Source organism: Dromiciops gliroides, chromosome 5, assembly GCF_019393635.1.
Source record: "Dromiciops gliroides isolate mDroGli1 chromosome 5, mDroGli1.pri, whole genome shotgun sequence".
NCBI lineage: Eukaryota > Metazoa > Chordata > Mammalia > Microbiotheria > Microbiotheriidae > Dromiciops > Dromiciops gliroides.
Genome location: NC_057865.1, coordinates 107,720,124 through 107,743,967, shown reverse-complemented (window position 1 = coordinate 107,743,967; position 23,844 = coordinate 107,720,124). Strand labels below are relative to the sequence as shown.

Here is a 23,844-nt window from a genome sequence, read left to right as displayed (position 1 = left end):
GGGAAGGGAAGGGAAGGGAAGGGAAGGGAAGGGAAGGGAAGGGAAGGGAAGGGAAGGGAAGGGAAGGGAAGGGAAGGAAGAAAGAGAGAGAGAGAGAAAGAGAGAGAGAGAGAGAAAGAGAGAGAGAGAAAGAGAGAGAGAGAGAGGGAAAGAAAGAGAGAAAGAAAGAGAGAAAGAAAGAAAGAAAGAGAGAGAGAAAGAAAGAAAGAAAGAGAGAAAGAAAGAAAGAGAGAGAGAAAGAAAGAAAGAAAGAAAGAAAGAAAGAAAGAAAGAAAGAAAGAAAGAAAGAAAGAAAGAAAGAAAATTTTGCCAGTGGAAATGAAATACAAAAGGATAAGCTTAATTAGCTTCTTCTGCCAATTCCAAGATTACTTCTCTCAGATTAATTTTTCAGAATTTGACATTGCAGCTACTGGAGACCTGCAAGGGTAACAGCAATATCCTAAATCCTGTAAGCAATTACAAAGCAGCCTGACAGAGGAGGCCAAGCACTGGACTGTGGCTTGAGGTTAGAGTCTCAACTTGGAAACTTCCTCTGCCAAAACACTAGCAAAAACTAAATTAGCAGACATAGAGTTAGAAGGGACCTTAAAAGCTAGTTAGTTCAATCCCTATCCCGTAGATCTCATAAAACCCCTCTCAAATATACCCAGAACATAATTATGCAGCCCCTGTCTGAAAGCTTCCAGTAATGCAAACTTACTACTCCTCAAGTCAATAAATTCTATGTTTATCAGCTCTAATTGCCAGTATGTATCAGATGTAGGGCTTGAACTCAGGTTTTCCTAATTTCTAGGCTAGGTTTTCATCCATTCTTCCATGCTACCTCTCTTCTGCCACCACAACCAACATCACCACCACCACAATCATCATTGTGTGACCTTGCACAGGTTACTTAACTTCCCTGGGCTCTAGAGTTCCCTTATCTACAAATAAAGGTAGGGTTAAATCAGCAGTTCCTGTGGTCCCTTCCAGCATAAATTATTTATGAACAGAGCATCTATGAACCCAAAAGTGATTAAAGAGTTATTAACCTGAATTACAGACCCTAAAAATTTAGAATTCTTGGAAACCACATAAATAATATGGATTTTAGATAGCTCCACATTAGGATAAAAGTAAAGAAAAACCTCAAGGATTGTGGTGATCTTAGCTAGTAAAGAAAATCTGTATTTCATATTTTTGAAAGATTCAACAATTGAAAGTCTAAAAGCTAAAATTTAAAACATTTAAGCAAAAACAACCCCATTTAAGCCAAGAATTGGGAGAAAGCCAGGCAAGGGTCTGACACTCCCAGATAAGAACCAGACTATTAAGTGAACACACCTATGGGTGTATTACAACAAATATAAAATTCTTCATACAAAGAGTATTTTCATTCAATAAACACTTACTGAACACATATGAACATGGTTCTATGCTATGTCCAATCTATGGAGACACATCATTCATTCATTTATCCATCAATCCATTCAAGGGGAATTTATTGAGTATCTAAAAATGTTCTCTCTATCTTGTCAAACACCAGCTGCTGAGACATATGACCATTTCTAAGGACACTGTTGAGTGGTGGGAGAGCAGTTATACAGATAGGAAGCAGCTTTTCCTATCACACAATCATTTTTAGAAGTGTGAAATGTTCTGAGTCTTTGGCCTTGTATGGTCTGGACCCCTTCACTGAGGTTCTCTTCTCTCTACCCCTCATCGCTGTTGCTTTTTCTTCTCCCCAGTCATTTTACTCTCTTCATTGTCCTTTCTTCATTATCTATCGCATTCCTTTTTATCCCCTTATTTCCCCCCCTCTTTTTTTGTCTGCTCTGTTGATGTCTTTCTAGGGGCTCCTATGAGCTAAAAGGCTATAAAAAGGTCTCCTACAACAACATTCTATGCCTGCCTACATTCCTACCTACTGTCCCTCTGGAGCAGGAAAACCTAGTAGTTGGTCAGAACTCAGGAGCTGCTGAGAGATCTACCCATTTTTCAGTATTCTCACAATATTTAAATACACATGGTATTCTGTGATGCAAAATAAATAATCAACATTTCTTTGGAATTTGTCCTTAAATGCTCCTCAATTTGTATTGGGCTAATCAACCAATATCCACTTGGTTACAGCAAAATCATTCCTGAATGACTGTCCTTTCCACACAGAGACTTTCACTCACTTCAAAGGGTTATTCCCTTAGAAAGGGAAAGAGGGAAGCAAGCAGTGGGAAAAGTGGGTCAAATGTGAGTCCCTGTTTCCTATTTGGTGAAAGCCATCCATTGGCCCAGGTGGTTCAGCATCAGGAAAGAAAAGCAGCTCTTGGGTTGCAGAAGCTATTCATTGGAAAGTAGCCCCAAGGCTTGAAGAGGTAGTCAGTTACTTTATTGTCCATTGAGTCAGGGTAATCAATAAGTACAAGGGTTTTATCTACTGGGGAAATGCTCCTCTCCCAAGCACGTGGATCATCAGTCACCACAGGATTTGCACATATGGTTGTTTGACATTTTTGTAAAATGTGTCATAACAAATTCGAGGAACAAGGCTTGTTGGAAAGTCTACTAGCTTCTTAAGAGTCAAACAATCACCTTTCACATTCTATCTTAAATCACGTTTATTGTTACTAAGCACAGATCCCAAAGTTTTTGTTGTTGTTCAGTCATTTCAGTCGGGTCCAACTCTTTGTGACCCCATTTGGGATTTTCCTGTCAAAAATGCTGGAGTGCTTTGCCCTTTCATTCTCCAGCTCATTTTACAGATGAGGAAACTAAGGCAAACAGAGTTAAGTGCCTTGCCTAGGGTCACACAGCTAGTAAGTGTCTGAGGCCTAATTTGAACTCAGGTCTTACTAACTCCAGGCTAGTACTCTATCCACTGTGCCATCTAGCTGCCCCAAAAGTTTAACCCTCTTTATATCAACAATGGCTGCTCAGCAGCCCATGATATAGTGGATATGGTAATAGCCTTGGAGACAGGAAGTCCTGGGTTCAAGTCCTGCCTCTTATGTACAGGCTGTGTGACTCTGGGCAAGTCACAATCCCCGAGTGCACCCCAGGCAGTCCTCTAAGGCTATTAAAAAAATTAATGTTTGTTCCTATTGGTATCACCAGCTATTGGAGTTTACTGAGTTAGGGACTGATAAGGTTAGACTTATCTGTACTCTAGTCATATCACTTTTGCGGCAGTATCTCGATGGTTAAAGAGAGAAAAAACTTCATTTTGGTCTCTCCATTCAGTCATTCCAGCTTGAAACCTGCAAATTACCCTTGTATCCTCCTTCTGCTTAAACCTTATATAGCCAATCAATTCTCAAGTCTTGTTGATTTGACATCTACATTATCTTTTGAACCCATCTCTTTGTCTTTATCCAAATTTCCATAGCTCTAGTCCAAACCCTCACTAGCTCTTGCCTAGATCAATGTTAATAATCTCTTAATTGGTCTTCCTGGGCAGATGGGTGGTGCCAGGCCAAGAGTCAGGAAGACTCATATTCATGAGTTCAAATCCATCCTCAGACACTTACTAAGCTGCTAGGCAAGTCAGTTAACCCTGCCTGCCTCAGTTTCTTCATCTGTAAAATGAGCTGAGAAGGAAAACATTCTAGTATCTTTGCCAAGAAAATCTAAAATAGGGTCATGAAGAGCTGGACATAACTAAAAAAACCTGAAATTGATCTTCCTGCCTCTATTCTGTCTCCTCTCTAATCCCTCACACAGTTGCCAAAATAATATTCCTACTGTATAATCTGACCACAACACTCCTCCACTCAGAAACCTTTGGTGGCTCCCTATTGCCCCTAGGATAAATGAAAGATCTGGCTCCAATCCAACTTTTCATCCATTCTTCACTCTACTCCCCTTCTCATGTTCTGTGTGTCCTAGCCAAACTAAATTCTTTCCTTCTATCACCTTCATGCCTTAAACAGATGCTTAACTATTCTCACAGCCCTGAGGATTAGAAAAGGGTAAAGGGAAAGTATTAGAAGCCACTGACCCCTGAAAAAAAACAAGAGATTAAAGTGAACACATTACTGGAACGATAATGTTAGTTAGTCTATAGTGAAATGGGATTTGATTTTCAAAACTGAGATTTACAGGAAGCTCTTCAGTAAAACATCATTACACAAGGCCAGGTCTGGCTGAAGTGCAACATGAGGCCTCCTACACATTGTTCTTCCCCTTCTCATGTGCCCTTATTGCTCAGTCCTTGTGCAACATCAGTATCCAACTCCAAATGAAGCACTAAGAACCAACACACCTTCTTTTGAAGAGAAGTTTAAGAACTGATCCACTTCATGAGGCTCCAGCTTAATCTTGGGAAGAATTTTCAGGCTTGGGGACTTGACCTAAAGAAAGAATTCAAACAAGATTTTGGATTATTTGTTTTTAAATAAAAGAACAACGACATGGTGCATAGCTATAGAAAAGATGTTTTGTTTTGTTTTGGTGTTTTTTGTGGGGCAATGAAGGTTAAGTGACTTGCCCAGCTAGTTAAGGGTTAAGTGTCTGAAGCTGGATTTGAACTCAGGTCCTCCTGAACCCAGGGCCAGTGCTTTATCCACTACATCACCTAGCTGCCCCCTAGAAAAGATGTTTATGCCACTTTTTTCTTTATCTGGAGATACCTTACCCCCAAAGTCTACTACTGAAAGCTGGCTAATAGGAATTAAGAGCTGCTTCTTTCAGATACCATTTGATTCACTACAAATTCCCCTTCTCAATTCACTACAGAATTTTATAAAGTAGGTGGAATCCTCAAATGAAAAATCTTAAGGCTAAAAACCATGTACCAATATACCCCTCCAGGGCTAGAATATTGCAGTGGTATTTTATTACACAGTAAGTCTAATTATGTTTTTAGTGTCTCTCTTTTATTTATAATGATACAGCTGACTTTCCACCAGTTTGTTCCCCAACACTAAAGATGAGTATGCACTGAGCCATCCACAGTCTCCCCAACATAACAAATGACATGCACTTGTGAAAAAGCACATTAGAGAAATGGTCTGTGGTCATGGAAAAGCCAAGCTAACCAGCCCAAACAAGGGATCAAGTTTATGTCCTTCGCCTTGTAAGCACCATGATCTAAAACAACTGAATTAATTGCACTTTAGCAATAATGAAAAGGAAATAGCTTACAAATGTCAGAGGCTCAGTCCTTTTTAAAAGATCCTAAGATTATGAACAGGCAGTTTTCTGATGAAGAAACCAAAGCTATCTATTCCCATATGAAAAAATGCTCTAAATCTCTAAGGATTAGAGAGATGCAAATTAAAACAACTCTGAGGTACCACCTGACACCTATCAGATTGGCTAAAATGACAAAAAAGGAAAATAATAAATGTTGGAGAAGCTGTGGGAAAATTGGAACACTAATCCATTGTTGGTGGAGCTGTGAACTGATCCAACCATTCTGGAGAGCAATTTGGAATTATGCCCAAAGGGCGATAAAGCTGTGCATACCCTTTGACCCAGAAATACCACTTTTAGGTCTTTTTCCCAAAGAAATCATGGAAAGGGGAAAGGGACCCACATGTACAAAAATATTTATAGCTGCTCTTTATGTGGTGGCAAGGAATTGGAAGTTGAGGGGATACCCATCAATTGGGGAATGGCTGGACAAGTTGTGGTATATGAATACAATGGAATACTATTGTGCTGTAAGAAATGATGAGCAGGAGGAGTTCAGAGAAACCTGGAGGGTCTTGCGTGAGCTGATGATGAGTGAGATGAGCAGAATCAGAAGAACATTGTACACAGTATCATCAACATTGAGTGTTGATCTACTGTGATGGACTATATTCTTGTCACCAATGCAATGGTACAGAAGAGTTTCAGGGAACTCATGATAGAAGAGGATCTCCAAATCCAAGGAAAAAAAAAAGAACTGTGGAGTATAGATGCTGAATGAACCATACTATTTATTTTGTTTTTGGTGCTGTTGGGTTTTTTTCTATTTTGAGGTTTTTCATCATTGCTCTGATTTTTTCTCTTATAACAGGACTAATGCAGAAATAGGATTAATGTTATTATGTGTATATATATGTGTGTATAGATATATCTATATCGATATCGATATAGATATATAGATATAACCTATATCAGATTACCTGCTGTCTAGGGGAGGGGGGAGGGAGGGAAGGGAGGGAGAAAAATCTGAAATTGCAAAGCTTGTATAAACAAAGGTTGAGAACTATCTTTACATGTAACGGAAAAAATAAAATACCTTATATGTAAAAAAAAAAGATCCTAAGATAACAGATTTTATAAGTGGAGAATGTAAATACATTAAAATTAAACTATAATATAATAATATAAATATGAAAATATATAATATAATACAATTAAAACATAAGGTCTTGGAGCTTATATTCATATATTGTACTTAAAGCCTCAGGACCTAGGCCAGTGCCTGACACATAAGTGGGCACTTAATAATTATTGATTGATGAATAGAAGTGAAGTCCTATCTTCTCATTTTGCAAATAAGAAAACAGAGGCTCAGAGAGGTTAAGTAACTTGGCCATGGTCACTTGCAAGTAACTGAGGCAGGATTTGAACCCACATCTTGCTAATTCCAAGTCCCAAACCCTCTCCACTATGTCACTCTGTGACCTGCCTAAGATGAAGGGATTCAAGTACTTGTGTAGAAAAGGATCCTGGGAAGGCAAATTCTTAGACTTTTTTTTCCCTTCATGATGTTTTCTACTCTAACCAGTTAGAAATAAAAAGGAGTTTAGTGCTGTTTTGTCTGAGGTGATGCTTCACAATTCTACTTGTGCTGGGTTATCAGCATCTAGCACAAGTGATTTTCCTATAAAAGACAGGTTCTCCTAATCATATATTTCTATAAGTATGTAACATCTAGTACAATTCTCAGAGATTTTGTAATAATGGGAAAATAGGTGCGGCTTGGTAGTTCATATTTTCTTGATTGCCTTGGAAGAAGTAAATGTTTGTTGATTACTGAAATAAAAAATATTTGATATATTCCTCTCTGTGTCAGTATATTAAGAATCAATCCCTCAGAAAATTGAGACACTAATGTACTGTTAGTAGAATTTTGAACTGATCCAACCATTCTAGAGAGTAATTTAGAACTATGCCAAATGGTAACACAATTGTGCATACCCTTTGATTCAGCAATATCACTAATAGGTCTGTATCCCAAAGAGATTTTTTAAAAAAGGAAAGGGCCAAGGGTAGTGGGAAGGACCTAAGTATACAAAAAAATTATAGTAGCTCTTTTTTGTAGTAGCAAAGAATCAAAAATTGAGGAAATTACTATCAACTGGGGAATGGCTAAATAAGTTGTAATATATGATTGTGATGGAATACTATTGTGCTATAAGTAATGATGAGCAGGTGGATTTCAGAAAAACCTTGAAAAGACTTACACGAACTGATACAAAATGAAGTGCACAGAACCATTACACACAATAACAGAAATATTGCATGATTGACTTAGCTATTCTCAGCAATTCAATGACCCAAGAAAATCACAAAAAACTCATGATGAAAAATACTATCCACCTCCAGAAAAAGAACTGATGGAGTCTGAATGCAGATTGAAGTATAGTCTTTTTCACTTGCTCTATTTTGTTTGTTTGGGGTTTTTTTTTTTTTGGTCTGTGTTTGCTTTCACAACATGACTAATATGGAAATATGTTTTACATGATTGCACATGTATAACTTATATCAAATTGATTACCATTTCAGAGTAGGGGAAGGGGAAAGAGGAAGGGAAAGAATTTGGAATTCAAAATTTTTAAAAATGAATGTTAAAATTTGTTTTTACATGCAATTGGGAAAAAATCAAATATTTTTTAAAAAAAGAATCAGTAACTTAATGTTCTCAAAATAGTGTGGCCTCCAGAATGGACCTCATCCATGTATATTTATTTGGTCTTATCTAACTTTCTTTGTTTTCTTTATTACCATTTCTATCCACTTTCTCATGCAGCACATGAGGGACTATGATGTTAGAGTCCAACTATGGTGATTTAGCTATCGGTGATGAAGAAAATAGTTATAGAAATCTTTACAAATATCTTCCATTTTCTATTTGTTTTCTTCCTTTCCATTTCATCTTTTAATGTTCTTTGGATAATTTGGGTACTATTGGGTACTTGACTCTTTTACCAAGCTTTCCATAAATTTGTTCCTCTCTCCATTGCTTTTTGTTATTTTAATAAGTAACAGAGCTCATAATCTTATCCCACCTTCCTGTGTAAGATTTTTACAAATGAGTTTATATTCTAAAACTCATGCTGCCTTTGGCTACTCTCCCTGCTTGGAAAATAAATCAAGAGTTTATTGGCTAAGGAAGTTTATAGGTTATTTTGGCCTCCTAAAGGTGGTGACTGATTTAAATCTGTTAAACTTCCTCAGGAAATGTTGATAGTCTCCACCGATGTCCATTCCTTTATCCAGTTCCAACCTTTGACCATCAACATCATCATGTTGTAGCTATTTTAATTGCACTCTATAAAATCTTCTCACAAAAGCAGCATTGGATAGTGGATAGAGACCTGGTCTCAAAGTCTGGAGGACCTGGGTTTGAGTCCTGCCTTTGCCACATACTGGCTGTGTGACCCCAGGGAAGTCCATGAACCTTTCAATATCCTGAAGTAATTCTCTAAGGTTATAAGTGGCAAAGAAGGTACTGTTCTTCATTGGCAGAGGAAGTATATATTCTTCTCAATTTTATTCTTTCATCTAATTTGGTATTAGTTTTGATTTTTGTAATAAGCAAATAATTTGTTGTGCAGTCATTTCAATTGTGTCCGACTCCTTGTGACCCTATTTTTGAGTTTTCTTAGCAAAGATCCTGGAGTGGTTTGCTGTTTCCTTCTCCAGCTCATTTTACAGATGAGGAACTAAGGCAAAAGGGTAAAGTGACTTGTCCAGGGTCACACAGCTAGGAAGTATCTAAGGCCAAATTTGAACTCATAAAGATGAATCTTCCTGATTCCAAGTCCAGTGGTTTATCTATTCTATCATGCAGCTGGCTGATTAAGAAATTATCCCCTTGTTGGTACTTAGGCAATTCCTATCCATTAAGATATTGTCAAGTTCATTTTTTTTTTGTGATGCTATTTGGTACTCACTATGTCCAGCATCTTCTAACTCTTTTCTTGAAGAAAATATGCATAACAGATGAAGCTTCTGTATTTTTCTTTCATTTTCTAATCTTAAGCTATGTTGTTTCCAAACATTATTTTTGCTGCTTTCTCCTATGTCCACTTGATACTGAAGTCACCACCTATTAAAACATATGTTGATTTCATTTTGAGGATCTTATAGGACTTCTTTACTTCCTCATTCTTTGCAATAGATGTTGAACATTGTTGCCTAAGCTGCAATCATTTTCATCATTTTTTGCAAATGTTCATCATGAGCACTGACTGCACACAAGTATATCATGGAATTATGTTTCTTTTTGCCTTTGGAAACCAAATAAAAGCAACTCCACCAACTCTTTTAACTGTCTCTCCAGAGAGAACTTGTGATTCATCCATTCATTTATCTGCAAAGTCCCTTTTAACATTTGATTACATTTATAACAAAAATGTCAATATTTATATGATTCCATTTCTCCGGTACCATGTTGACTCATTGGCTATGGGACAATGAGCTTACATTTAGAATGCCAACAGCTAAGCTAATGTTTATAGATGGATGGTCTAAAAGCTATGTAATTCTATGTACCTTCCTCCCCCTTTCCTGGCATCCTGCTACAACTGTACAGAAGGAAGAGTCTATATAGGACTGTGAGTCATTCTTTGTTGCTTGGGTTTTCATAACCAAAGAATTAAACAACTAGTAGCTGGCCTACTAGTGACAAGCCTGCCTGGATATAGCTATAGTAGTCCTAGGAATGCAGACATAGTCTTGGGCCAGGACTGTACTTCAAAGCTTTTCCAGTATGACAGAACCTGTAAAGTATGTGGTCCACAATTGAACTTTCAAGAATCCAGGTCATCTCTTTCCCACAATGAGGTATTGGAGTGGGACTTTTGTCATATGGGATGAGTGTAATTCTGCAGCAAATACACATGCATACACGCATGTGCGTGCACACACACACACACCTGGGGACACGTTAATTTAACAATATTCAGAACAAGAAAAAATGATCATTATACAACAAATTGTTCTCTGCAAAACACTACTGTAGTTGCTTTGGTAAGACCATACGTGGAACATTCTTTTCACTTCTGGGAAACGTATTAGAAAAGGGACAGGGACACAATGGAGTGTCCATCTAGAGTACAGTGAACAGGATGGTGAAGGTCATTAAAATAATTTCATTCAGATTGGCTGAAGGACTTGGGGGCATTCAACCTAAAGAGTTAAAAATAAACATTTCTTCAAATATCTAAATAATGGTTTTCTGAAAGACTGGACTTAGCCTGTTTAGCTCCTGAGGACAAAACTAGGACCCCTTAGTTTAACCTAGAGGGAGGTGATTTTAACTCAGTATAAGGAAGAACTTCCTAATAACCAGAGCTTTCCAAAAATGGAAGGTATTGCCCTAGTTCCTCATGAGTTACACATCTCTGAAACTGTTTAAGTAGAGACTAGATGACAGATGATTTGCATGTATATAACACAAATGTATATAATTTTATATATAATATGCACATATTATATATACAAATATAGAGGGAGAGGGGGGATCCTTTTTAGGAAGCTGGATGTATATTCAGTGATCTCTATTGCAATCCCATTTAATTCTAAGATTCTATTTGCATGACACTGTGATCCATCCATATTGAGTATGATAAATATCTAGAAGCCATTGTAGAAGCTATGGAAATTGGAATTGAAAATAAAATAAAACTGAATTTTAAAAAAGAACCTATGGAATCAGGTAGCAGAAAATCAATTATGTTTTCATGAGGGCAATATGATATCTGCTGATAATGGAGATGTCAAGTCCACAAAGTCTTCCAAAGTACACATATAACAAAAGTAAAATGTTCTTCAGAAATGTGACAATTCCCAACAATCATAGATATACATTGCATTTGTATTGTGGAGTTGTCCCTCACTATAACCCTCCTCTCACCAAAAGCTTTTCATTTCAGTCTACTGAGACACCACTTTTCTCCATGGAAACAGATCTCTGGTTTCAGAATGGAAACAAATGGGGGTTATAGGACTTGCCACATCATGACTTTTTGTGGGGCCTCTAGGGTAATCAGAGAAGGGATATCTATATTAACAAATAGCAAATCAACACATTCTAGGTCTTGAATATTCTAGTTTTAGAACTGGGTGAAGGGGGGGGGAAATCAAAGGTCTTATTGAGAAAGATAATCAGCTTATGAAATGGAATAAAACTGAGTGTACCTCGTCATCATTCTGCAGTTGGGGATCATCACTGCCTAGAGGGGCAGGAGCCGTTGTGATAGTCAGAGTGACTGATGGAACAAGGCCAGGGGATTCACACAGAATGGGTTCTGTCTTGATGGTTGCTGAAGTCAGGCACCATTCCTCACTGGCCAGATTAGCTGGTAGAGAAAGACAATGCACACAAGTTAGAATATGAGGGCACCAAATGAAATGAATAAACATAATCACCAACTTTCCACCCATAGAGAAATATTCCCAAGCAAAGGGAAAAGAAAAATAGAGTCAGAATGTGCACTGTCACTTTTCAAACAAGCTTCAATCAACTGCTTGGTGGACCTCTCTGTCACTCCCATCATTTGGTTTCCCAGTTTCTCCTGCCTCTTCCTTCTTCCCATTTTTTCTCATTTCCTGTCTTCTCCCTGTTTTCTTGTCCTTAGGTGACAAATGTCTTGAGGATATCAGGCAAGTACTGCCCCTTTTTCTCTCAGAGAAGTGCTGGGCTAAGCATCAGGAGCCCATGATCCTAGCTTTGGCTCTGCCCTTGATTTCTGTGACTGAGTCATTCATCCCTAATGCCTCCCTCAATCTCCGCCAAAGTCTAAATCCTGAAAAGAAAGAAAGAAAGAAAGAAAGAAAGAAAGAAAGAAAGAAAGAAAGAAAGAAAGAAAGAAAGAAAGAAAGAAAGAAAGAAAGAAAGAAAGAAAGAAAGAAAGAAAGAAAGAAAGAAAGAAAGAAAGAAAGAAAGAAAGAAAGAAAGAAAGAAAAGAAAAGAAACACAAGGGAGAACTCTAGGGAAGCAGATAGGAAGTACCATTTTATTTTTAATGTACTTTGAAAGCTCCTCTTGATCTTTACCAAGTTAGTTCAAAACTAGGACTTAAAGACAGCCTGGGTCAAGTAGGGAGGAGAAAGGGTAATGATTACACCATGGAGAGTTGTAAATAAGCTGCAAAACAAGAGAAAACAAGCCATTATACTGGGGACTCTGAAGGGTCAGCAAACATAAGACTGGCTAGAATGGGTCTAAAGTGAGATACCCGCCCCCCATCTCAATTTAAGAACAAAATGAAAGGCTTAAAGTGTCAAATAAATTAAATTGGGGGAGGGGGTTGGGAGTGGGGGTGGAAGGTGGGCAAAGTGAGGCAGTGAATAGGAGATAAGAATGAGAATTATTCATAATATCCCATAGTTTCATCAAAAGACTGATGTCATACTCTCATCAAATTATTTATTTATTTTTCACTTAGGCAGCCTTTATTTTTTGTATATGATGGATTATTTGGGAGTGAAAAGTATGTACAACAGAGAACCTAAAAGGGGAAGTTCAAAAAGCCTCTTGTAATTAGTGATCAATTAGAAATAAAAAATAAAGCATCTCTTAAATAAGAGGTGTTAGGTCGAAGATTTCATTCCATTTTTTAAAACTCAACCTCAATGCAATTTTTTGCAGAATACATCATAAACTATACTTTTAGGCTTTCTAAATCTACTTTATTAAGGACAAGGTACATCTTTATAATGGGGCCAGATGATTAAGTTTGGAATGGATCTTACTTTAATTAAGGATCCCCCTCCTCCACTTTATTTTCTAAGGTAACAAAAACATAGGCCAGAATTCTGTTGGTCGGGAAGGTCTGGACTTTTTTAGCCAAGTTTATGGAGCTGTTGCACCTTCTGGTGATTCATGGGTATTTCCACTGACTAGCACAAAATATACCTCACAACCTGGCAGCGGGAGGAGGGGCAATAAACAAAGGGCTTTTTGATTGAGGCTGGAGGAGGGAGACCACACTGCACTCCAATGGAGTTCTGAGTCAAGTACAAACTGAGGCGTCTAGTTCAGGGAGGCCAAGCAGAGCCCAATACCTCTATCTACTCCCAAATGCAGGCAATCAGGGAGTTTCCTCCAGGAAATATATATCCAGATCTTTTCAGTCCTCATCAGATTTTCTGCAGCTTTTGATACTACTGACCACCCTCCCCTCTTCTGGATACTTTTTCTCCTCCCTTGATTTCAGTGGCTTTCCTGTTTTTCCTCCTACACCTGCTTTTTCTCCAGCTCTTTCAATATTGGTTTTTTTTTCTTCCTTACCCTATTCCCTAAAGGAGGTTAGACCTAAGACTCTATCCAGCTCCTCTTTGGGGATCTCATCTACTTAAATGTCTTCAGCTATCACCTCTGCAGATGACACTTGAATCTCTATCTCCTGCCTTAAGTCTCTCTCCAAAACCCAATCATTTCCAACTGAATGCTATACAACTTTACCTGAACTCTCTATTGACAATTTAAACTCACCATGTCCAAATCAGAGGTCATGATTTCTCCTATAAAACCTGCCCTTCCAGCTAGGAGGTGCAGTGGATAAAGCACCAGCCCTGGATTCAGGAGGACCTGAGTTCAAACCCAACCTCAGACACTTGACACTTACTAGCTATGTGACTCTGGGAAAGTCATTGCCCCATCCCCCCAAAAAAACAAAAACAAAAAACCCCTGCCCTTCCTCTTAATTTTCCCATTTCTGTTGATGATACCATTATCTTTCCAGCTGCCCAGCATCATAACCTCTGAGCCATCTTTGTTTCCTCTCCTTCATCCCCCTCTCTTCCTATCAAGTGCCAAAACCTTTCAATTCTACCTCCCCAATTATTTGCTTTTGGCATAGAGTCAATCTCAAAGTTAGAAAAACTTGGGTTCGAATTCCATCCTCCAACACATACTGGCCATGTGACCCTGGACTAGTCACAGCCTGTTGGTGCTCTAGGCAACTCTTTGAAACTGTAAGTTGTACTTAAGGTGCCAGCCTGCTTCGATAGAGGGAGTTTTCTCACTCGGGAGGGCCCTATTTCAATGGAAATCACAGGTCTGGTTCTTCTCTCTCCTGTCATAAACTTTCTCCATGAATCTCTTGTACTCCAATCCCTCTATGCCTGCAGCAGACTTCTCAAACACCTCCAGATGTCAGAATCCTCTTCCATGAAACCTCCCCCAACACCCTCAGCTAGAAATGACTCTTCCCTTCTCTGGCACCAGTGGTTCATCTTTGGATCCATAGCTTTCCCAGTTCCTTGCACATGGTAACTACCAAAACAATGCTGGTTAGAATCTCTGGGGCAGATGAAGGCACATGCTACAGAGACATTGGGGGGGGGGCAGGTTTGGAAGAGCGATCCCAGAGACAGGGAGTATAGGGAGAGCAGTAATTCTCACTTAGATAAAACTCCATAATTTATAAAGCATTTTTTCTTACAAAAACCTGCAGCTTGTACCCCCTGACCTGCAGATGGGGAAATGGGTTCAATGAAGTTAAGTAACTTGCCCATGGTCACACAACTACTAGTACACGAACCCAAGTCTTTTGAGTTCAAGCCCAGTGCTTATTGCACTGCCTTTCTAGTTAGACAGGACAACCATTTCTCTGTTCATGGGGAAACTGTGATGTGCTAGGTAGTAATGCAGCTCTCCTTTCAGGATTTTATTTTCTGGAACAATACGCTTACCCATCATGCGGCAAGGAAGATGAATAAAACATAACCTTCCTCCATATTTAAAACATAATGTAAAGCAGCAGCCCTGAACACAATTCCTTTGTAATTGAGAGATGAAGATAGGCCCCTCTGTTGCTGGTTAAATTTACAATGATGAAACCCAATCTAAATGGCTGGCAGGAAGAGATACAATTTGAATAAATGGAGAAATGAGGATGAAAATTAATACAAAGCCTGTAATTAGATCCTCTAACCTATTCTAACCAAGATAAAACTATACTATTCTTCTCCATGATGAAGTTGGGGAGGGGGCGGGAAGGAGGAGAGATGGGAATAACCATTTAGATAGCCAGGCACTGTGTGATGCTTTTTATAAATATTCTTTCTTTTGCTCCTCACAACAATCCTGTGAGGTAGATGCTGTTATCCCCATTGTACAGTTGAAGAAACTGAGGCAAACAGAGGTTAAGTGACTTATCCAGGGTCAGAACCAGTAGGTGTCTCAGTCTGGATTGGAACCCAAATCTTCCTGACCCTGAGCCCATCATGCCATCCATGGACCACAGAGCTCCTTCTTCTTTTTTTTTTTTTTTAGTGAGGCAATTGGGGTTAAGTGACTTGCCCAGGGTCACTCAGCTAGTAAGTGTTAAGTGTCTGAGGCCGGATTTGAACTCAGGTACTCCTGAATCCAGGGCCGATGCTCTATCCACTGAACCACCTAGCTGCCCCAGAGCTGCTTCTTGATGAAGGGTAGTAGCAACCACAGGTGGTAGGTCATAGAAAAATGGAGGGAATGCTGGGGTTTAGAGTCTGGGGACCTGAGTTAGAATCTTGACTTTGTCCTTTGTTATGTGTGGGAATTTGGATAAATCACTTCATTTTCCCCAACTGTAAAATGAGGAAGTTGGACTCTATGACCTCTAAGCTTACTTTCCATTCTAAGATTGTGAATTCATTTTCTCAATACCAAGATGTCCTATAGTCAACTTTAAAATAGTGATAAGATCACTAATGTACCAGGGAATAAGGGGAGTGGGGTGCAGGGGAAAGAATGGTGCAAAATAGAATCCCAGACTCTCAGGAAGAAAAAAATGCCTCTTTCTGAAACCCTGACAAACCAGAGGTCAAGCTGATTATTTCAACCAATGAGGTTCTTTCTACCACACAAATGTGCCTGGAGTGGCTCCAGAAGTCTTTATTTTTTAAAAAAATTTTTAAAGTAAGCTAATTTCACCATAGGGGAGCCCTGATCCATTTCATCCTCCAGATAACAGTAACAAGGAGATGTTTCTAGATCTGTAAAACACTGAGGGGATCCACTGACAGGTTAGAGGGCATCCAGAGGAAGAGCAACCAAGATTTGGAAGAGACCAAAGACCAAACCACTGGCTAAAGGAACTGAGGATTTGGGGCTAGTACCATTAATACTGCAACATTGTGTCTAATGGGCCTCTCTTCATGTCAGGTGTTCTTAACCTAGGATCCAGGAACTTGGTTTTTTTGTTGTTTTTTGTTTTGCTTTGTTTAACTATTTTATTAACTGTATTTCAATACAATTGGTTTCCTTTTTAATTTAATTTATTATATATTTTATTTTATTCATTTAAAAACATTAATCTGGGGGGGGCAGCTAGGTGTCGCAGTGGATAAAACACTGGCCCTGGATTCAGGAGGGCCCGAGTTCAAATCCAGCCTCAGACACTTGACACTTACTAGCTGTGTGACCCTGGACAAGTCACTTAACCCTCATTGCCCCACTAAAAAAACAAAAACAAAAAACAAAAAAAAAATCCATCAATCTGGGGGCGGGGAGAAAGGCCATAGATTTTACTAGACTGCAAAAAGGGTAAACACACACACACACACACACACACACACACACAAAACTTCTGATCTAAGGTATGTACTATTTCTTTACAAGAATGATTAAGTTTACTTTCCCAAAGGAATTTTTCATTCACTTGTGTATGACTGTTTGTGAACCCTTTGTGGGGGGATTTCCTTGGCAAAGATACTAGAGTGGTTTTGCCATTTCCTTCTCCAGCCCATTTTACAGATGAAGAAACTGAGGCAAACAGGGTCAAGTGACTTGTCCAGGGTCACAAAGCCAGTAAATGTCTGAGGCCAGATTTGAACTCAGGAAGATGAGTCTTCCTGACTCCAATCCCAGTGCTCTGTGCACTATGGCGCCACCTAGCTGCCCTCCCAGAGGAATACTATTCTGAATAAGGTGGGTTAATATGTCACTTCTGTGAGGGAACACCTGGGCAATTGTGACCTTTGCTTCCATAGAGATGTACAGAAAGAAGAAAGTTTGGGAATTCAGTTGTTCACCATGCACTGTACTCTGTCACCTATAATGCATCTGCAACAGTCAAAATCAGATCACCTCTAAGAATTGTCTTAGAGAACTGATAAAGAAATATACTGCCCTCCTCTAGGTAGAGAGGTGAAAGACTATGGATATCTGCCAACAGAAGCAATCCCCGTTTAAAATGTTTGTCTTTGTTACAAGTGTTGGGTGGGGACAGAGAAGGGAGAAATTATATTGTAGTATAAAAATAAAAGACATCAATAAAACTTTTCTTTTAAATGCCATGCCTAAAAAAGTTTGTGGCCAACCTGGTAGAAGGACAATGACTAAATCCCTATGTCTAGATCAATTAGGGGGTCTTAATGCAAGAATGCACATTTATATTACACAATAGGAAGTTTAACAAATATATTTTCATGTTGTATAGCAGTTTAAGTGATATAGTGGACCAAGCACTGAACCTAGAGTCAGAAAGATGTGAGGTCAAATTAGGTCTCAGACACCAACTAGTAATGTGATCCTGGACATGACACTGTCTGCCTTTACTTTATCCATCTCCCACAGCACCCATCTCCCAGGGTGGCTGTGGGAATAAAATTAGATATTTGTAAAATGCTTTGCAAACCATAAAGCATCATATAAGCCTAGCTATTTTATTATTATTACTGTTGTTGTTGTTTACTAATAATTATCCAGGAGAAAGGAAGTTTGTTAAGTGTCCTTCCAATATTCCTGTGAATATTGACCTATTGTAAGGACCAAATGCAGTCACAACTGTCAATCCTGGAGCATAGTCCCTGGCATGTAGTAAGTGCTATAGAAAGGTAAGCTATTATTATCATTATTGTGAAGGTTTTACAGGTTAAAAAGCAAGGAGGAAAAAAAAGAACCAAATAGGGGCAGCTAGGTGGCACAATAGATAAAGCACCGGCACTGGATTCAGGAGTACCTTAGTTCAAACCTGGCCTCAGACACTTGACACTTACTAGCTCTATGACCCTGGGCAAGTCACTTAACCCCAATTGCCTCACCAAAAAAAATTATAAAGAAAGAAAGAAAGAAAGATAAAAAGCCAGGAGGATGCATAGGAGAGGTACAGTGAAGCCTGGAGAAAGTGACCTGAGACCAATTCTTACATGAGGTGGTGTCTATCACATTCAAATGAGGAACAGTCACGGTTCGTGCTGTCCGGGACATGTCCTCGATCGGTCACATGTGATTGCAGTATGAAACAATCTCCAGATTCAATCAGTTTTACTTTAAGCTCTAGAAGGTAAGCGGGTTTAGAAAGCGTACAGTGACTGTATCTCAGTCCCTCGGTTCCCTGGAGCTCCCTAGTGCCCTACTAGAGATGACTTCGAAGGTCTGTCCAAGCCTGGCTCTGCTGATAGTGCTCTTGTGATTCTGAATCTCTCTAGGCCTCAGTTTCCTTTGTTCATAAAATGATTCACCAACTGATCTTTAAGCTCTTTTCCATCTCTTTTAAGCTACCCACCATGTTGTGGTGTTCTGATTCTAACTTTAGACTCAGAAATCTAGGCCTGGTAAATGGTTTATGGAAAATAGCATTCAACTGGCAACTAAAATTGGAAGATGAGTTATCTGGCTGAACTGGTTTTCATTTTATGAATAGATATGGAATTAGAGAAAAGAAGATGGGAGGTGCAACTTTTAGGAGTAGGGGGAAATGAGGGCAGAGGGAAGGGAGGAACCCCACACTTAACTATACTTTTTCTACCCAAACTCTTTCTTTTTTCTTTTTGGTTTTGCTGGCAAAAAGACCAAAAAGGCCATAATAGCTTTGAATGTGAATGATCACTTAGAGATTGAAATTCTTGGCTGCCCTACAAAAGCAAGAGGCAGCAAGTATTTAACACAGCACAGGGGCTTCTAATCTCTAAACATCTGGGGAGAGGCAGAATAAAAGGGTCAGCAGCCATCTTTTTCAAAATACAAGAGCAGCTATATTTTGTAAAATGCGCCTTTGTTTTTTCCCTCTTTCCAGACAAAAACTATCATCCAATGAAACTGATATGGTAGAAATTCCCACTTATTTACTACTCATGTTATCATCTTTCTGAACTTAGTTACCTCTTAAATGTGAATGACCTACTACTTACATCACAGGGCTTTTATGAGAATAATTTTTATAAGCACTTTGTAAACTAGAAATGTTTTATAGATTGGAACTCTTTATAGAAGCATTGTTATTTTCGCCTCTTCCAGGAATTAGCACACTCTCCCTCCTGAAGTTATATTGTATATACTATATGTCTATTTTCTTTACTTTTTAAAAATTTTCAACTTTCTGTATTCCTCACATGAGACATTTTAAGTTTCTTGGGAACAGAGACTCTGTGTGTGTCTTTCTATCCACAGTGCCTCATATGTAGTAGACACTTAATAAAACTTGGCTGAATTGGGTTCAGCTGCTGAATCTATAATAATGTTGGCAATGCTCTTATAAGAGGGTAGAGCTGACATGATCCACTACTTTAGATTTTGTTAGGGCTCAAAAGGAAGGTTTAATATAGTGGAATAAACACTATCTTGGGAGTTAGGAGATCTGAATCTTATTTCCACTCTCCCACTAGCTGTGTGACCTTGGAAAATGAGAGTAAGTCATCTGTATATGGTCATACATCATCCCAGTTGATCCTCACAATAACCCTGTGAGCTGCCTGATACAAGTATTATTCGCTCCATTTTATGAATAAAGAAACAAGTTCAAAGAAGTTAAAGAACTTGCCCAATTCTCCATGGCTAGTAACTCAGCACTTTTATCTGTTATATCATGTTTTATCTGGTTAGCATCTTCAGAGGCTCACAGATCTCTCTCTCTCTCTCTCTCTCTCTCTCTCTCTCTCTCTCTCTCTCTCTCTCTCTCTCTCTCTCGGTGGGGCAATGAGGGTTAAGTGACTTGCCCAGGGTCACACAGCTAGTAAGTGTCAAGTGTCTGAGGCTGGATTTGAACTCAGGTACTCCTGAATCCAGGGCCGGTGTTTTATCCACTGCACCACCTAGCTGCCCCCACAGATTTAGATCTTGATGGGAACATAGAGGCTAATTGGTCCAGCACCACACCCAGTTTTACATATGAAGAAACTGAGTTTCAGACACAGCATCCAACAAAATGCAGTTGGGAAGTATCTGAGGCAAAGACATGAACTAAAGTTGTCCAGATTCCAAGTCAGCATCATATCTACCATTTCATGGAACCTCCTAAGTCACTAAACTTCTCCAGGCTTTGGGTTGCCTCCATGTATTCAATTTCTAAGATGAGAGATGGAGCTATAGTATACTTGCTGACTATAACATTTTGTTTTCATGAATGACATTAATGTCATGGTGTGTGTTCTAGGATTTCACGTGATATGGCCTTTCCTACCATCGGCTGCACTCACTTTTGTATCTTCAACTCCCTCTGGTCTCTGTTTTTCTCCCTTCACAAACCATATTATGGAACTAAAGACTGAAGCATGGATTTGACCATGTCACTTCCTGTCCCCAATTCAATAAACTCCAATGTCCCCATTTGGCTTTTGAAGCCCTTCATAACCATGCCCCTTCCCATGTTTTCCATCTTCTTACCCCTTACTCCCTTCTAGGACTCTATGATCAGGTGACACTGACCTCCTTGTTGTTCCTGGAATAACACATTCCATCTCCTGAATCTCTGCATTTTCACTGACTCCTCCCCACACCTGGAATTCTCTCCTTTCCCCATTCATTTTAATGCTAGTGCCTCCCCACTGTTATTTCCAATTTATCCGGTATATCTCTTGTTTGTATCATCATTTTTTTTATGTTTTCTCTCCCACTATACTGTGTAGTTAAGAGTAGAGACTGTCTTTTACATGCCCAGCACTTAGCACACAGCCTGTATTCAGTAGGTGCTTAATAATGTTGTTTACTTGATATGACTTCATACTGCTTAAATAATCTCTTGCCAAAAGTCAGGCTTAATTAGCACTTTTCCCCAACATCCTCCAACTATCTGCCTAAGAACTCTAACATCTCAATTCTTTCACTTTTTCATAGTCTTTTAGAGCAAAAAAAAATAAAATAAAATAAATAAGTGGGCAATACAATCATGACATAAGCACAAAAAGAAAACCCTAACAAGCAGGATAATTGGAATGAGGCAAGTTCCAAAGCTACAGAAAACAAAATTTACCAATGAAACTCAAGTCAGTGTAAGAACAAAGTATCTGGTTATATAATAAATAAACCATTTGCCACTGTGTGTGTGTATGTGTGTATGTATATGTTGAAAGATGAATCACACACAAAAAAAGCATCCACCTCGAGCAGAAACACACACATATGCTACATAAATGAGTCCAGTGGAGCCATATTCTCATCAATGTTGGAGTTACTGTGCAACACATAGGACCCTGAGCTACTTGCTGCTGACCAGGAGGGGATACAAAGGTCAAACAAGACAAAAGTCCCTGTCCTCAGTGGACTTACAGTCTAGGGTTGGGGTGAAATAAGAAATATATCCATCAAAGTAGTACAATATGACATGTGATATGAGCATGACAGAGGTGTAAGTATCATGGGAGATTAAAGCGGAAAAGTCATTATTAAAGGCCGAGAAGTCAGAAAGTTTTCATGGAAGGAGTGGAATGTAAGCTGTGCTTTAAAAAAGAGATAAAATTTCAATAGGTTTGGGTAAAGGAGAGCACTGAGGGACCAAGAAGAAATTCCAGGCAGGAACAAAACTATAAAAGGCAGGAAATTGGAGGTGTATCTGGGGGGAAGATAGGTTCTATTTGGCTCTGAAACTTCTCAGATAATTTTGTTGCACTACTAAAGGATCTTCCAACTGGGATTCAGCTTGCCAATGTGAACAAAGTAATGGATACACTTACTGCATTTTTATAGGAGACAAATACCCCCTTACTCAGATGAGTCAATGGATTAAAAACTATCTCTCATCTTTTTAAAATCAGGTAAACTCTCATGAATAGATCAAAAGGATCTTTTGTTTTTCTCATTTATTCTGGAATTTGATTTTTACTTGGAAAAATTTAAAAAGTGGAAACATCTTTAGGTTATTAACGAAGATCAATGGCCAAAGTTAAGAACAGTAATGACAATCTTTTCTATAGAGGTTTCTTGCTGATTATTTGGTTGTGTTCAATAACATTCATTCAACAAATAATATTGGACACTTATTATGGTAGACTCTGTGAGTAATACAAAGATGAATAAGACATGGTCTTTACCCTCAAAGAGCTAACAAGTCTACAATAAATGACCTTTCAGTGAGCAAAGACTAAGTCCAAAGGAATGAGGGATTACTTTTGCCCAGAAATGCACACTCACTGGCTAATTTTTTTTCTTTAAAAAAAATTATTTATCCCTTTTCTTTGTTTTCTGATGCCACAGGCATATCCCAACATGTTCCATCCTCATAGAATCCTCTCTTATGACAATCAAACAACAAGCATTTCTTAAATGCTTACTAAGTGCTAAGCACTCTGCATAACAAATGGTGAAATGAAAAATTAAAAAAAATTTTAGCAAACAAAGCAACTAAACTTGACAAGAGTATTAGACATCCCACTTCTTAAGAGTAGAGAAGTGTGGTTCATTATTTTTTTCCCCAGGAATAGACAAAGGCTATAATTGCAACTAGAGTACTGTAACCTTTTGGTGGTGTTTTGTTAACTTTATTGTGCTTATTATTCTCTTGGTCTGTTTTCTTTACTCTGAATCAGGTAATACAAGGGTTCCTATGATTTTCTTTTCTTCACTTTGATAATATCTTATGGTTAATAATATTCCATTACATCCATATATCACAATTTGTTTAGCCATTCTCCAATAAATTGACACTTGCTTTGTTTCCAGCTTAAAAAAATAATGCTACCATAGAAATGTTTCGATGAATACTTTGTTGTATAAGGGACTTTTCCTCACATCTTTGAAAACCTTGGAGTATATTCTGCCAAATCAAATTGCTTGGTCAAAGGGTATGAACTGTTTCATGACTTCTCACATAATTTCTTTTTTTTCTTTCTTTCTTTCTTTTTTTTTTTTTTTTTTGCGGGGCAATGAGGATTAAGTAACTTTCCCAGGGTCACACAGCTAGTAAGTGTCAAGTGTCTGAGGTCGGACTTGAACTCAGGTCTTCCTGAATCCAGGGCCAGTGCTTTATCCACTAAACCACCTAGCTGCCCCCAAACTGTTTCATGACTTCTCACATAATTTCAAATTGTCTTCAAGAACGAGAAAATAAAGGAGCTCCCATCAATTGAGTAAATAGTATATGAATGAAATGGAATATTGTTGTGCTGTGAACAATTAAGAAAGAGGTGGCTTCAGACAAGCCTGGGAACACTTGTATGAACTGACCCAGAATGAAATGAGTAGAACCAGGAGAACAATTTATCTATAATATCAATATCGAAAGAAAAATCAGAAAAAGAACTCTAATTAACACAATGTTCCAAACATGAATTCAGAGAACTGATCATGAAGAATGCTGGTCATTTCATGACAGAGAGACATATGCAAAATGAGAAACACATTTTTGGATGTGACCAATGTGAACATTTGTTTTGCTTAACTATGTTTACTTGTGATTTGTTGATGTTGTTGTTCTTAAGTCATTTCAGTTGTGTCACAGTGAGAAAATGGAGGCAAATAGGGTTAAGTGACTTGCTTAGGATCACACAGTTAGTAAGTAT

At 38.5% G+C, this 23,844-nt stretch overlaps 1 protein-coding gene across 2 annotated transcripts in view; it reads right to left on the bottom strand.

Moving 5' to 3' along the window:
- The window catches only part of CREB3L2 (cAMP responsive element binding protein 3 like 2), a 158,574-nt gene that overhangs the window by 37,226 nt on the left and 97,504 nt on the right, over window positions 1–23,844 (bottom strand). For both annotated transcript variants that reach the window (XM_043969079.1, XM_043969081.1), the window contains exons 3-4: window positions 11,341–11,501; window positions 4,241–4,328 (exon numbers count right to left, since the gene is read on the bottom strand). In XM_043969079.1, the coding sequence (XP_043825014.1) occupies window positions 4,241–4,328; window positions 11,341–11,501 (249 nt within the window). The remainder of the gene's footprint in view (window positions 1–4,240; window positions 4,329–11,340; window positions 11,502–23,844) is intronic.